The sequence below is a fragment of the Sycon ciliatum genome, chromosome 1 (assembly GCF_964019385.1).
Source record: "Sycon ciliatum chromosome 1, ocSycCili1.1, whole genome shotgun sequence".
NCBI lineage: Eukaryota > Metazoa > Porifera > Calcarea > Leucosolenida > Sycettidae > Sycon > Sycon ciliatum.
In genome coordinates this window covers 10,920,166-10,935,326 of record NC_088643.1, presented here as the reverse complement: position 1 = coordinate 10,935,326, position 15,161 = coordinate 10,920,166, and the positions used below count along the sequence as shown (strand labels likewise).

At 57.7% G+C, this 15,161-nt stretch overlaps 1 protein-coding gene across 1 annotated transcript; it reads right to left on the bottom strand.

Moving 5' to 3' along the window:
• Nucleotides 1-109: 109 nt before the first annotated feature.
• Nucleotides 110-14,849, bottom strand: LOC135813058 (protocadherin Fat 4-like). The gene is made up of 4 exons (XM_065326280.1): nt 10,477-14,849; nt 7,929-9,325; nt 6,693-7,260; nt 110-5,674 (listed from the first exon to the last, which is right to left on the bottom strand). Exons 1-4 carry the CDS (start codon nt 13,609-13,611, stop codon nt 641-643), a joined length of 10,134 nt encoding a protein of 3,377 aa, XP_065182352.1. The 5' UTR covers nt 13,612-14,849; the 3' UTR covers nt 110-640.
• Nucleotides 14,850-15,161: the final 312 nt, after the last annotated feature.

Genomic DNA, 15,161 nt, shown 5'->3' with positions numbered 1-15,161 from the left:
TGAGTGGAATACCTCTGAACGCCGACTAGATCGGTGACCTTACACACACACACACACGCATGCACACACACATGCACACACACACGCTCCAGGTAATAACAGATGACGATACATGGCATACTTGCGTTCGTTTATTCATTATTCTTAGAGAACTGTGTTTTTTGGAAATAAATAGTCCTGGAATGGGAAGGAACTGAAAGGGGGTGGCGGGGGCTTTTTCTTGTCAGCTCAAGCCAGAGGATCGTACTGGGACGATGCAGTAGATTTGGTTAGTTGCAACATCAGAATCGCTAAATGCAATGAAGCTGCTTAGTTAAGTGTATGTGTGTGTGCGCGCGCGCGCGCGCGTGTGTGTGCGTGTGTGTATGTGTGTGTCTGTGTGTTGGTTCTAATGCTCAGGTGGGGTCTATGACAGAGATGCTTGCATGTCTAAACAAAAAAGTCAATTTTATCAAGTCAGTGTGGCTGGCTCCATTGCTGAATTTCGCAGACTGAACATTTTAATTTAGAAAACTGTTTAAAAATGTTGTTTCTAGTCAAGATCGTTGAACGGAATTGTTGAGCATCTTGTCTTGCTGTTCCCACAGCCAGGCATCGACCGCGCATGTGCTGCTGCTGTCGGAGACGGCACTGCACCGGCTCACACCTCCTCGCACTCGTAGTCGCTGAAGCGCATCTCGTCGGTCAGGTCCTCGGTCATCACGCTGCGCTCGTCCTCTTCATCGTCGCCAAAGTCGATCATCTGGTCCAGGGCGTCTTGCCGCTGCTCCAGTTGCTCGTTGTTCTTGGCCGGTTCCGCCGCTGCCACGGCGTTCTCTGGTATCTGCTCGTTGCTGCCCGTCGACCAGTATCCTTTGGACGGCGATTTGGGCGGCTTGCCGGGCGAGAGTATGATCTCTTCCGGCGCGCCGAGATCCGTCATGGATATATGCAGTCTGGGTTCCACGCTGCTGGCATTGCTGTCGGCTGGCTGCTGCTGCTGGTCGTGGTCGAGAACTTCGGAGAGCTGTGATGCAGGTGAGCCGGACCAGGACGGCGACGCGGTGTACAAGTTGTTGTCAGCGACAGTACTAGGTCCGACGGCGGTGACGGTTTGTTTCTGAGCCGTGCTTGCCGCGACGCGCTTGCCCTGTGCACGCGGTGACGCCACGGGCTTGGGCGGCGTGCCCGACAGTGCACCCAGCTCCTTGGCCAGTTGTCGGAGGTTGGGTGACGGCTGCTGCTGGCCAGTGTTGCCGCGCACCTCGTCCACCAGCCGCGCCACCGACCCGATGGAACCGGCGTAGGACAGCGTGTCGGCGTTGAACGCGCGCACTCCGTCCATGATGGCTTCGTGCTCGTCCGCTTCGATCTCGGCCAGGCGCGAATAGATCATTGTGTTCATATCCATGGCTCCGCCGCCGCCCAGACCACCCCAGGCCTCACCTGCTCCCTCCTCGCCAAACTCGTGCAGCTGCTCGTGATGATTGCCCATCATGGGGAAACCGCCAGCAGCTGCGATGCCGCCGCCAGGCATACCGTAACCCGCGCCTGGCCCTGGGTACGGCGTGCCGTTGGCGCTGGTCAGGTACGTGCTGTTAGTGCCGCTGTTGATGCGCTGCAGGGTGATCTCGTCCGCCATACCGGTCGGCGAGTCCGAGCCGATCTCCCCCGGCGCCGACATGGACGTCGACGTGCTGTTGAGCAGTGCGCGCTGGCTGTCCTGACGCACGGCAGTCCCGCCACCGCCGGAACCCGACGACGACGGCGCGTACCCGTAGTTTGAGTCGAGCCGGTGCAGCTCCTTGCTGTGGTTGGAGCGCTTTCTGAGCACCAGGATCACCACGATCAGAACGAAGAGCAGGAGCAGCACGACGATGACCACGGCCACGATGAGCACGGTGGAGGTGTTGGAGGATCCGGATTCGCTGGCGCCGGTGTTGCCGTACTGGAGATTAACGGTGACATTGGTTACGGCCGTGCCTTGGCCGTCGAACGCTATCACCTGTGCCTCTATGACCTCGTCCTTGGAGAGTTCCTTGCCCAGGGTGATGAGGCCGGTGTCGACGTCAATGCGAAGCAGGCCGTCCTCGATCTGGCTGTTGTTCAGCCGATTGAAGTAGTACTGAACCGGGTCGTGATCATCATCGGTCGCGATCACGTTGCCCACCCGGCTGCCCACCGGCAGCGGGAGCGTCTCGTCGAACTCGTAGCTGCGCTGCGCAAACCTCGGCTTGTACTCGTTGATGTTGGTGACATTGATGATGACCTGCGTGTACGCAGAGATCTCGGCCGTGTCCGGGTCGCGGCCCTGCACCCAGAACGCGTAGCTCCTGTTGGTCTCGTAGTCCAGAGCGTTGGCGGCCTTGATGGTAAGCTCGCCGGTCATCTCGTCCAGCATGAATATTCTCCGCACGCTCGCCGACGTGTTCAGTGCAAAGTAGTAGTTGATGTCGAGCTGCGGGTTCGGATGCAAGGCCTGGATCTGAAGCAGGGATTTCCCCTTGGGCGCGTTCTCCGGCACGCTGGCCTGGTAGCGTTGGCTGGTGAACAACGGGTCGGTCTGGCTGCTCGAGAAGACGATGATGGTCACCTTGGCGGTGGCCAGGAAGGAGCCGTCCGTGGCCTGTATGCCCAGTGAGATGGCCTGGCCAGGGCTGATCTGGTCGCGCGGATTGCGGTGCAGGAACAAGCTGCCGGTGTTGAAGTCCAAGTAGAAGATGTTGTTCTCGTCGCCGCTCTTGATCGAGTACGACACCTTGGCGTTGAAGCCCTCGTCGGCGTCTGTGGCCTTGACGCGGACAAGCTCGACGTTCAGCGGCTGGTCGATGGGCATGCGCACCACGTACTCGGGTTTCTCGAAGTGCGGCGCGTTGTCGTTGGCGTCCAGCACGCGGATGGTCACCAGGACGTAGGTGACATGCTGGATGCTGTTGCCGTCGTCGCTGGCGCTCACGTTGAGCGTGAAGTCGGTGTCGACCTCGTGATCGACCGTGCGCAGCAGGTAGATGTCGCCGTTGCCCTGGTTGATGCTGAAGTACTTGCTGGCCGCAACCAGGTTGTAGGAGATGAGCGCGTTCTTCTGTGAGTCGTCGTCAGTAGCGTGCACGCTGCCCACCAGGTTCTGCGTGGCAGTGTTCTCCGAGATGTTGAACACGTACCCGGCTGGCTGCTCGAACACCGGGCTGTGATCGTTGATGTCGGAGATGTCCAGGATCAGGATCAGCGTGGAGTTCATCTGCGGCGTGCCACCGTCGCGCGCCACGATCGTCACAAAGTACTTGTTGGCGTGGCGCTTGAACGGAATCGACTTCAGCAGTGTCACCTCACCGGTGCTGCTGTTGATGGCCAGCGAGTTGTTGATGTTGTCCAGTAGGTGGAACGTCACTTCGCTGTTCACGCCGCTGTCTCGGTCGGTTGCGCGCACGCGCGCGATGACCAAACCTGGTGGCTCGTTCTCGGCGATGACCTTGTTAAGCTGCTTGGGAAAGAAGACGGGCGCGTTGTCGTTGTCGTCAGTGACGTCCACAACGACCAGTGCCGAGATTGTGCTGATTCCGTCTGTGCACGTGACATTCAGCACGTACCTTGCGCTAGCCTCGTAGTCCACGCCGACGGTGCCCAGGAGAATCTCGCCCTTAGGGCTGACGGTGAACAGGGACGGCGGCTGATTGACGATGCGATACGTTAGTGGCGACATGTCCACATCCACGGCCTGGACAGTGGTCAGGTACTGGTGCGGCGGCCAGTTCTCCGAGATGACGACGGGAGCGGTGGGCAGAGTTCTCCACGCCGGAGGGTTGTCGTTGGCGTTGCGCACGTCCACTTGAATCACGGCGATGGCCGGCCGCGAGAAGTTGGCCACGTCGGTTGCCATGACGGAGATGGTGTACGACGTCGTCATCTCGTAGTCCAGCTCCTTCTGCGTGTGTATGGAGCCGGACTGGCCGTCGATCGTGAACACCTGCTGTGTGTTGCCGGCGATGATGGAGTACTGAGGCACGCTCTGTATGAACGCACTCTTGGCCACCACGGTCGTCACCAGCGTGCCTTTCGGCGCCGTCTCCGGGATGTCGGCGAGCGGCGACGAGATGAAGTAGAGGAAGGTGTGCTGCAGCAGGTCGCGCTGCAGCTGCACCGTGCTGCTTGCCACCGTGCCCGTGGCTGTGTTGCGTGCCTGCACCAGCACCTGCACGCGATTGCTGGACATGAGCGCGACGTCCTTGACGGCCGTCAGCACCCCGGTGCCGGCGGAGAGCGCAAAGGAGTCGCGGTACGACGGCGGCAGCGTGGACACGATGCTGTACGACAGCGTGGCGGTCGGGTCGTCGGTGATGGCACTGACCTCGGCTATGCGCTCCGTGGCGCGGATAGTGCCCACCTTGTACAGAACGGTCGTGACGTCCTCCAGGAAGCGCGGCGGAGCCTGCACCGCCGGAAGCACATTGACCGTCAGCGTTGTGTTGCCGCTTCGCGACGGCACACCGGCGTCGGTCGCTATCACGGAGATTGTGTACGGGGACTTGGCCACGCTGAGAGCGGTGCGGGTAGTGACGAGCCCGCTGCTGGCCGCGATGTTGAAGTCCGAGCTTATCCTGGAGAGGCGATACGTGATGCGGCCGTTTTCGCCAGAGTCGATGTCAAACGCGGTCAGGTTGAAGACGGGCGCTGCCACGGCAATGGAGTCGGACACGTTGATGGCGTACGCCGAGTGCGTGAACGTGGGCGTGAAGTCGTTCACGTCCAGGATCGCTATGGTGACGGTCACTGAGCTACGCCGCGCGCCGTGCGGGTCGTTGTCGGCCGCTTCGACGGTGAGCGTGTAAACGGAGAGGTCTTCATGGTTGAGTTCCTTGGCGACGCTTATCACGCCCGATGTGGAGTTGATGACAAAATGCCCGGTCGGGTCCGTCATCTCGTAACGCAGCAGTCCGTAGAGAGGACTATCGTCGTCCGTTGCGTTCACTCGCAGCACGCTCTGGCCAATGGTGGCGTTCTCCTTCACAGCCCCGCTGTACGACGCCTGAACGAAGACGGGCGAGTTGTCGTTGTCGTCGGTGACGGAGATGTTGATCATGGCCACGCCGCAGCGCATCTCGCTCTTGTTGACCGGCGAGTCGCACGCCTGGATGACCAGCTGATGGAACGTCTGATTCTCGCGATCCAGTGCGTTCTGGATCACGAACAGGCCGCCCCTGCTCGAGATATCAAACTGGTTGCCTTCGTTGCCACTGATGATGGAGTAGGAAAGACGAGCGTTGGGACCCTTATCGCAGTCTCGAACGAGCAGCGTGTCGATCGTCTTCTTCTGCTGGTTCTCCTGGATGAAGTAGAGAATGGAGGGCACGAAGAACTTTGGCGTGCAGTCGTTGACGTCGTTGACAGTGATGATCAGGTCCACGCTGGCTGTCATGACGGGACTGCCGGCGTCACGTGCTATGATGGTCAGCACGTAGCGCTCCACGCCGGACTCGCGGTCCAGCGGCACCGTGGTGCGCACGACGCCGGTCTGCGCGTCCACCGTGAACTTGCCCATGCCCTCGCCGGGCGGCAGCGTGTACGTGATGCGGCTGTTGTTGCCAGAGTCGCTGTCCGTTGCCTTGACGGCCAGCAGGATGTGGCCCGCGGGCTCGTTCTCGTCCACCTCCACCAGGTACATGGAGTTCATGAACTTGGGAGGGTTGTCGTTCACATCCTGTGTAGCCAGACAAATCGAGGCGTGCACACGCACACATGTAAACAGACACACACGTGTTCATGCGCACGGGAGAATACACACACACACACACACACACACACACACACACACACACACACACACGCACATTCACAAACACAACCACAAATTAGATGCAACTCTGGCCGACTACCCTGAAACCCCCAAATGCTGGGTGGACTCGGAAATGATCTCACTTAAAAAGGGATTGGCACCATCAAAGTATCCGTCCCGGGGTCCAACCTCAGTTCAGGGGCGGATCCAGGAGGGGTTCCAGGCGTTCCGCGGAACCCTCTAAATTTTTGCATATGTACTACTGGAGGCCATATGTATGTACACGTATCAGCTATTCAGTTTTGACTAAACTGGAACCCCCCTGTAGAGATCGCTGGATCTGCCGCTGCAGTTACCCCTGGCCCCAGTGAAGGTAATACGTGCCACTAGTTTGGGTGGCTAAATCAGAGTGGATCTGATTTAGACATCACTAGCACCATTGAGTGCATAATACCTAATCTTGCCAGAAGTAGCTCATTGATCAACAGGTATTGTATACTTCGAATAGAAAATATATGGACACTGAACCAACAAAGGTGGCAGGTACGACAAGTAGTCGAGCCTGATGGCACCAGACCCAAGTCACTATCTGGCATAAGTGCATCCACCAAGTGAACTAGCTGGCACACACACACACCACACACACACACACACACACACGCGCACGCGCACACACATGCACACACACACACACGGCACACACACACACACACACTTGCACGCGCACACACACACGCGCACACACACACACACTTGCACGCGCACACACACACGCGCACACACACACACACACACACAAACACACACACACACACACCTGATCCCAGTGTACTCACACGCATCACCCATACTTTCCATATTTTGACCGGCAATGCGCAATGGGCTTAAAGGTCTGTGCACAATGACATAGACCAACTGTACTACGGTCACACGTGCTACTCACCTGCACAGATACGTTAAGCATGAGCTCGCTGTACTTGCCGCTGGGGTCTCCGAGAGTGTCACTACCGCGAATCTGCAGGACGTAGTAGCGTCGTCTCTCGTAGTCCAGACCGCTCTTAAGCCACACCTGGCCGGTCGTGGCGTTGATGGAGAACGGGCCGTCCTGCAGCGCCAGCGACCCGTCACTCAGGCGGAACGCGTAGACGATCTGCCCGAAGACGCCGTCGTCCTGGTCCTGAGCCGTGGCCGTGAACACCACGCGGTCGAGGCGCTCGTCCTCGAACAGGCGCAGCAGCTGGTCGGGCGGGAACACGGGCGAGTGCTCATTCTGGTTCACCACCTGGATGGTGAGCGAGGCGTTGGCGCTGCGCATGCTGGCCGACATATCCGTGGCCTGGATGTCCAGGTAGAAGCGCTGCACGCTCTCAAAGTCCAGCGGAAGCACCGTGGACAGCCAGCCGGTGGAGTTGTTGATGGCGAAGTGAGCCAGAGTGCTGGCGGCGCCCACTTGGCGCTCCGGCACCTGCGACAAGATCCTGTATTGGAGTTTGCCATTGGAACCGGCATCTCTGTAAGCAGGATAGCAGAATGAATGCACAACAACACGAACACTCATCAGAGTATTATGTACTTCGTATGTTAACTAGCCGAATGATTGCAGCAATGTTTCTGGCAACACACACACATGTACGTCAAAAGCCCATGCATGCATAGAAGACTGGAGTAGCAATGAAACATGGACCTATTTGTACTCCTCTAAGATGTACAAGCTCCACTGCACTGGCAAACCCTACACCGTCACAAACGCAAGTGATGTCTTCGCTGCAAGCCAGCATAGTTTCAATGTGAACTTCATTTTAATTTTTCATGGCAGCGAAAGATCCATTATTTGCAGTGAGCTCTGAAGGACCAACTGAAAGCAAGTAGTACAGTACTTTCCGGAGTTTAAGCCGCACTGGAGTATATGCCACGCTGGAGTATACGCCACACTGGAGTGTATGCCGCACCCAGATTTTTGATTTGCGAAATACAGACATCTGCCCTGTACTTTATTTGACCACCGTGGTATAAGCCGCACCGACTTCTTTTGGGCATAGTATTAGCGTTTAAAACGCAGCCTACACTCCGGAAAATACAGTACTGGACTGCATCAGCGCAAGCAGATATGGAATGTGGGAAGGCGGAGTTCAGTGCAAGCACGTAGTGGAATGTGGGAATGCGGTGTGGTGCTACATACCTGTCCAACGCAAGCACTCTCAGGAAGCGCGTCCCGACAGTGACATTCTCCAGGACGTCGACGGTGCTGATCGGCTTGGGGAAGTACGGCCCGGTGTCCTTGTCCTGCAGGACGTCCAGGTTGAGCGTGTACGTCGACGACATCTGCGTGCCGATCGTCGGCTGATCGCTGGCTTGAATGATGAGCGTGAACTGGCGGACGGACGAGTAGTTGAACGCGCGGCGCAGGTAGATTGCTCCGGTGTTCACATCCACGGTGAACATACTGGTGATGGCTGCGTCCTGACTGACCAGCGAGTATCTCACACGGCCATTGCCGTTGGTCATGTCCTCGCGGTCGACGGCGATGATCCGCGTCAGCTCCGTGTTGACCGGGTGGTCCTCGACGAAGCTCAGCGTCAGGCCGCTAGTGTTGACGAAGACGGGCGGCTCGTCGTTGATGTCGCGAATCTGAATGTCGATCTTCGCAAAGCTGGACAGCTGCGGGCTCCCGCCGTCGGTGGCATTAATGCTCAGGGTTATCAGCTGGCTGGATTCGTAGTCGAGCGGCGCGATGGTGCTGATGACGCCCGACGTCTCGTTGAGCGAGAACAGTGCGGGCGGGTGGCCGCCCCAGCGGAACGTGACGCGAGCGTTCTCGCCGTCGTCGGCGTCCTGCGCCTTGACGGTGAAGAGGACCATGCCGATTGGCGCCGTCTCGTCAATCTTGACCAGCGCCTTCATGGACGGCGGCGGCTGCACGAACACGGGAGCGTGGTCGTTCACGTCCGTCACGATGATCTGCACCATGCTCGTGCTGTTCAGTGACGGGTTGCCCTTATCCCTGGCTACCACCTCCAGCCAGTACATGTCCTCTGCTTCTCTGTCCAGCTGCGAGAGAACCGATATCTCGCCCGACTTGGAGTCGATGGTGAAATCCGACGTGTTTGTGGCTAGCGAGTAGCGCACGGCTGCATTGGATCCCAGGTCCGTGTCTGTGGCGTTAACCGTGCCTACGTACGCCGGCAGCGCGGGCAGATTGCGGCTGTAGTCGAACTCGGGCGTGCTGAACACGTACCTGCGCGTGCTGAACACCGGGGCATTGTCGTTGGTGTCCGTGATGCTGATCTCGACTGTGGACTGGTTCCGCAGGAGACCATCGGACACGACCACTGTGAATCTATACACAGACGTGTTTTCCCGATCCAACGGCTGACTGACGTAAATGTAGCCGGACTTGGGCATGATGCCGAACGGAACCTTGCCCGGACTTAGAAGCGAGTAGGTCAGCGTTGTGTTGCCGGCGAAGTCATCGTCGGTTGCCGAGACCCTCAGCACGTTCATCGGCGGCGATTCGGCCTCGTTGACGGAGCCTGTGAAAAGGGACTGCGTGAATACAGGTGCAATGTCATTGCAGTCCTGCAGAGAACATAGAGCAGGAAGAAGTACATATGTATAGATCACACCAATGCTTGATACCACTGGTTAACATTTTCGACGACTCATTCGAGGCATCAAACACGTGTGCAAAAATGGTATTGTACATTTTACTGCGCGACAAATTGCGGCTGAATTTCGCAATGTGCGTGGACATTATTATACGCCTGTCGCGTTTGAAAAAAAGCTTGATTTTCAAGACGGGCCAATGGCACATAATCCTGATTGTTGTGTTGAGCCGTACAGAAATCTTGGTCATTTTACACCTATATTCTCACAATAGCCAGAGGCTAATAAGAGATGAATGGACTGATTTGAGATTTGGAATAGAGGCATTTCGCAAATCTAAACGAGAGGTTCTTCACAATAATAAGGTAGCGAAGAGAGGGAAGAGGTGTATGTAAGAGAGAGGGAAGAGGTGTATGTAAGAGAGGGAAGAGGTGTATGTAAGAGAGGGAAGCGGTGTATGTAAGAGAGGAAGAGGTGTATGTAAGAGAGGGAAGAGGTGTATGTAAGAGAGAGGGAAGAGGTGTATGTAAGAGAGAGGGAAGAGGTGTATGTAAGAGAGGGAAGAGGCGTATGTAAGAGAGGGAAGAGGCGTATGTAAGAGAGGGAAGAGGCGTATGTAAGAGAGAGGGAAGAGGTGTATGTAAGAGAGGGAAGAGGCGTATGTAAGAGAGGGAAGAGGCGTATGTAAGAGAGAGGGAAGAGGTGTATGTAAGAGAGGGAAGATGCGTATGTAAGAGAGGGAAGAGGTGTATGTAAGAGAGAGAAGAGGTGTATGTAAGAGAGGGAAGATGCGTATGTAAGAGAGGGAAGAGGTGTATGTAAGAGAGAGAAGAGGTGTATGTAAGAGAGGGAAGAGGCGTATGTAAGAGAGGGAAGAGGTGTGTGTAAGAGAGGGAAGAGGTGTATGTAAGAGAGGGAAGAGGCGTATGTAAGAGAGGGAAGAGGCGTATGTAAGAGAGAGGGAAGAGGTGTATGTAAAAGAGAGGGAAGAGGCGTATGTAAGAGAGAGGGAAGAGGTGTATGTAAAAGAGAGGGAAGAGGTGTATGTAAAAGAGAGGGAAGAGGTGTATGTAAGAGAGGGAAGAGGTGTATGTAAGAGAGGGAGGACGTGTGTGTAAACTTACCAAGACATTAATGGACAGGGTTAGTGTACTTGTGAGACGCACGGCACCGCGATCGGCCGCCTTGATCAGCACGGTCTCGTAGCGTGCCTGTTCAAAGTCCAGGCTCTGTGTCAGCGTTAGCTCGCCGCTCAGCTTGTCGATGGCGAAGCCGGAGTCGCTCGTATTGAGGAGACTGTAGCGCACGCGACCGGCCTTGTGAAAGTCGCTGTCGGTGGCGTTGGCCGTGTAGATTGCGTCGGCGTTCACCGGGTGGCACTCTCGGACGTACGCCGCATCCATGTCCTTGCCGAACGACGGTGGGTTGTCATTGACATCGACAATGCTGATGTTGACCGTCACCAGCGTGTAAAGTGGCGGGCTACCGACCTCCTCCGCCTCCAGCTGCAGCTCGTAGAAGTCCTGACGTTCTCGGTCGAGCGGCATGTTTGTGGTGATGATGCCGCTTGTTCGGTTCACCGTGAACTCATTGCTTGGGTCGCCGCTGGCTATTGAGTACAGGATCGCACCGGAGCTTGTTCCGACTTCTTGGCTTGCGGCCATCACGGAGCCGACGATGGTGGCGAGTGTGGCGTTTTCAGCAACGGAGAAGGAATACTCGGGATTGATGAACGCCGGAGGTACGTCGCGCTCGTTCAGAACGCTGATGTTGACCACTGCGTTGACCAGGGACACCAGTCCGGCTGCATCGACGGCTTGTACTGTAAGTGTGTACGTGTTAACTGTGTCGGCGTCCAGAGGAGATGCATTGGTCAGCTCGCCCGACGACCCGTCCACCGTGAACCTGCTGCCAGTGTTGCCCCCCAGAATCCGGTACGTGACCCGGGCATTCTCCCCCAGGTCGTCATCAGTGGCCGAGATGGTCGTGCATAGCTGCCCTGCCGCCATGTTTTCCCGTATGTTACAATGATACACGAGAGGGTACAGTACGGGCGGGTGATCGTTGACGTCGACGACGGTTATATTGATCGGCACTTGAGCTCTCAGCGGCGGCTGACCGAGATCGCTCGCCACACACGTCAGGCTGAACGAGTCGCGCGTCTCGCGATCCAGCGCGCTTCCAGCGGACACCGTCACCTCGCCGAACGAGTCGACGCTGAAGTCGGCGCTCGGCGTGCCGTCGGCGTTTAGCAGCGCGAAGACCACCGTTCCGTTGTCGCCGTCGTCCTGATCGTTGGCCACGACTTTGGCGACCGATGTGCCAGCGGTGCTGTTCTCCAGCACACGGCCCGAGTAGCTCGGCGAGAAGAACATGGGCGCGTTGTCGTTGACGTCCAGCAGGAAACCCTCCACGATGACGGTGGAAAGCAGTGAGACGGCAACGCCGCCCTGAAGGCCGGTATCGCGTGCGCCCACCGTCAAGTTGAACACGGGCAGGATCTCTCGGTCCACGGTGCTCGTCGTGTAGATGACGCCGGTGAGAGCGTCCATGCGGAACCAGCCGCCGGCAACCAGGCTCGTCACTGACTCGATGCTGTACGTGATGGAGCTGCTGGAGCGGTCCGGGTCCGTGGCCGATACCGTCAGCACTGGTACGTCGGTGGCCGTGTCCTCTTCCAGCACAAGACGGTAGCCGTCGGCCTGGAAGCGCGGCGGGAACTCGTTGGAGTCGTTGACCAGCACCAGCACGTCCAGAGTGCTGCTCAGCGACGGACTGCCGTTATCCGCGACGGTCAGCTGGATGGTGTGCTGAGTGGCCGTCTCGTAGTCCAACGCGGCCGCCAACTGCACTGGCACAGTCACCGGCGGGGACACAAGCTCGCTCGTCGGCAGACTGAGCACGAAAATGCCGTTGCTGCCGGCCAGCGAAATGTTGACGAGTCCGTTCAGCGCCAGGTCGGTATCGGTCACGTAGAACTGGCACAGCGTGGTGCCGACCGCCGGACCAGGCTCTTCGAAGACCAGCGTGTGTGCACAGCTGCGCGTCAAGGTGGGGCGGTTGTCGTTGACGTCCTGCACCGTCAGCGTCAGAGTGGCCGTGTCCGCGAACGCGCCGTCTGTGGCCGTCAGCGCGAACGTGTGCACGCCAAGCGTGAGCGGACGCCTGGTGGTGCTGATGGCGCCGCTGTGCGGATCGATGGTCAGCAGAGAGCCGTTGCCGTCGGTCGCCGAGCTCATGCTGATGGAGTACTGGACGTTGGCGTTGGGCCCGCTGTCGTCGTCGTCGGCACGCACCGTCAGCACCGGCGTGTGCAGTCGCAGGCTCTCGTTGACCGAGGCCGAGTAGTCGCGCTGCACAAACACGGGCGCATTGTCGTTGACGTCGCCGACCTTGATGTGCACCGTCAGGCGGCCGGTCCGGCCGCCGCCGTCCTCCGCCAGCACGGTGACCGTGTAGTTCGGCTGCGGGCCCTCGTGATCCAGCGGTCCCCGCACAACCAGCTGCGACGTGCCGCTCGAGCCGATGATCTGGAATATATTATCCACGTTGGACAATGGGTCCAGCTTGTACACGATGCCCGCCTGGCCCAGCGTGCCGGAGTCCGGATCCACGGCGTTCAGCCCGGTGACCAGCGTCCCCGCCACCGAGCCCTCGTTCAGCGTGATGTTGATGCTCGACGGCGAGAACCTCGGCGCGTTGTCGTTCACGTCAAGTATCGTCACGGTGATGGACAGGACCAGCGGTATGGCCGACGGCAGTGTGCACACCGCCTGAAACGTGATCTGATTGTTGCCGTCCGGTAGGGATTCGTAGTCCAGGTCGCGACCCTGCGCCACCTCAAAGCACAGGCTGGTCGCGTCAATGGCAAACGGGATGTTCTGCGGTGGCTGCAGGCAGATGGTGCCCAGTGGTAGGTTGCCCTGTGGACCGGTCAGGTCGTGCACACACTCTCCTGGCACGGCCGTTTCGTTGACGCTGAACAGGACCTGTGTCTGTGCATGCGCGCCCTGCAGTAAACAGGTCATAACCATTGCCAGTAAAACACAGTTTGCTGCTAATGAGGCAGCCATTCTGCTACTGCAACCACTACCAGTACTACTACGGAAGTTCATTGATACACGTGCCCTCCGCTCCTGTCTACAGCAGTACCCTCTCTCCAGCTCAGCGCCAGTACATCGCGCGGCTTCCGTTGTCCGTCGTCCCGAGCATTTTTCCTTCCACCTTCGAGTCCTGGCCACGATGGGCAGCAGCAACATGCCCGAGTTGGCCGTCGGGTCCAGAGGACGTGTGACTGACTGCCCACGCCTGGCAGATGAGAAGTTCCCCTTACAGCGCCCGTCGGCAGGCAGTGCTAGTCTACCGTTCGTCTGATTCGTAGCACTAGCTGTAGTCAGCTAGCGTGAGACTTGACAAACCAGCAGCACACGCTAGGACAGCAGTAACATCAGCCCGAGGCACCCTGGATTCTGCCCAAGGAACAGCATCGGCAGTGACAAGGTTTGCGCACTTTTTTCTTCGCCTCCAGGCTCCAGCATCTGCAGCAGTAGCCGTATCAGGGCACCACCTCCTCCACCACCACCACCGCTGGCATCAGCAACAGCAGCACACTTGGGCAGAGAGCTATCACGGTTGCGCCCGAGCGACTTCGCCAAGCGAACGACGCAGTTTTCCAACACGCCTGAAAGCCTCGAAACCCGGTCACGCCACTGACAGAGTACTGTGCCACGCGCTTTGAAACGGCGGTGCCTGATGACCACCGATTGCGATGCTCAACTGCGCGGACCACTTCACAAATGGGAGAACTCTTTGAGCAGCGTTTCTACTCCCTGCCAATCCGTACTCGGCACGATGTGACCTATCGTTGCCAATTTACTTTCACCTCTCTTTCAACTGATTTCGGTGATGCTCCAGTGCCGTCACTACAAAAGCCTAGAAATGACGTCGTCACTTGACCCCTTTTCACCAGAAAATGTCTTTCTGCGGTGGATCCGGGTGGACCGTGGAACGACGTAGCAGCGTCTTCGAGACGAATGTGCGAAAAGGACTTAGGTTAGCAGGGTCGGCGGGCAAGGTGTCGTCTGACGCTAGCTGTGTGCAGTGGCAGTGGCTACCAGCTGAAACTGATCTGATCTTCTTCCCTAGACCTCTGCAAGCCGTGCAATACCACGTTTTCACTTCTCGTTCATGTCAGTGGCACAAAAGATGCTTTCCTGCTCCACAGCTGGCCGCAGTGCTATTCGGTGGAGCCCCAGCGTCCCGACCCGCGTAACTTCAATGTCTTCAGTTCCTCCCAGCAGTCTGCTCGTTGAACGACCCGTGATCCGGCGGTGTACTATGGCTGTCCGCCGTCGTGAGGAGTCAGCCTGGTGGGCAAAGCTGAGCTACTGGACCGAGGACCTCTCACAGATAACCACTCGTATTCACTGTGGAAAGTCGTAACGTAAATGTAAAATTCGTGCCGCGGACCAGCGGGAGGTGGTATACTGCACGCTCAACTCAAGTGGGGGAAAATAGTTTTGAAGATCCCCAGGCTGGATGGCTCGCAGTTTGCGCTGACGCAGAGTTTTGACGTCCTGTGTTCCGACCGATGTCATTACGTTTGAATGGTCAAGCGGTCGATCATCCATCAAAAATTTGTGCTCAGCTGGCGAGTTGCTGACGAGCCATCGCCTGCAGCGTAAATACCGCAGAGTAGAACCACTCGCGCTTGCGTCTTGAGAGAGCTAGCAGTAGCACGGAACTACGATTGGGTGCGTTACTAGCTAGCTAGAAGGATCGCTGTAAGTAGTAGTAGAAACTGAGCGGA

Excerpts from the sequence above, each read along its gene's own strand:
- LOC135813058 (XM_065326280.1), bottom strand. The coding sequence starts at position 13,611 with ATGTTGCTGCTGCCCATCGTGGCCAGGACTCGAAGGTGGAAGGAAAAA. Across the intron at positions 9,326-10,476 it reads CCCTGTCCATTAATGTCTTG|GACTGCAATGACATTGCACC; the intron begins GTAAGTTTACAC and ends TGTTCTCTGCAG. Across the intron at positions 7,261-7,928 it reads AGAGTGCTTGCGTTGGACAG|AGATGCCGGTTCCAATGGCA; the intron begins GTATGTAGCACC and ends TCCTGCTTACAG.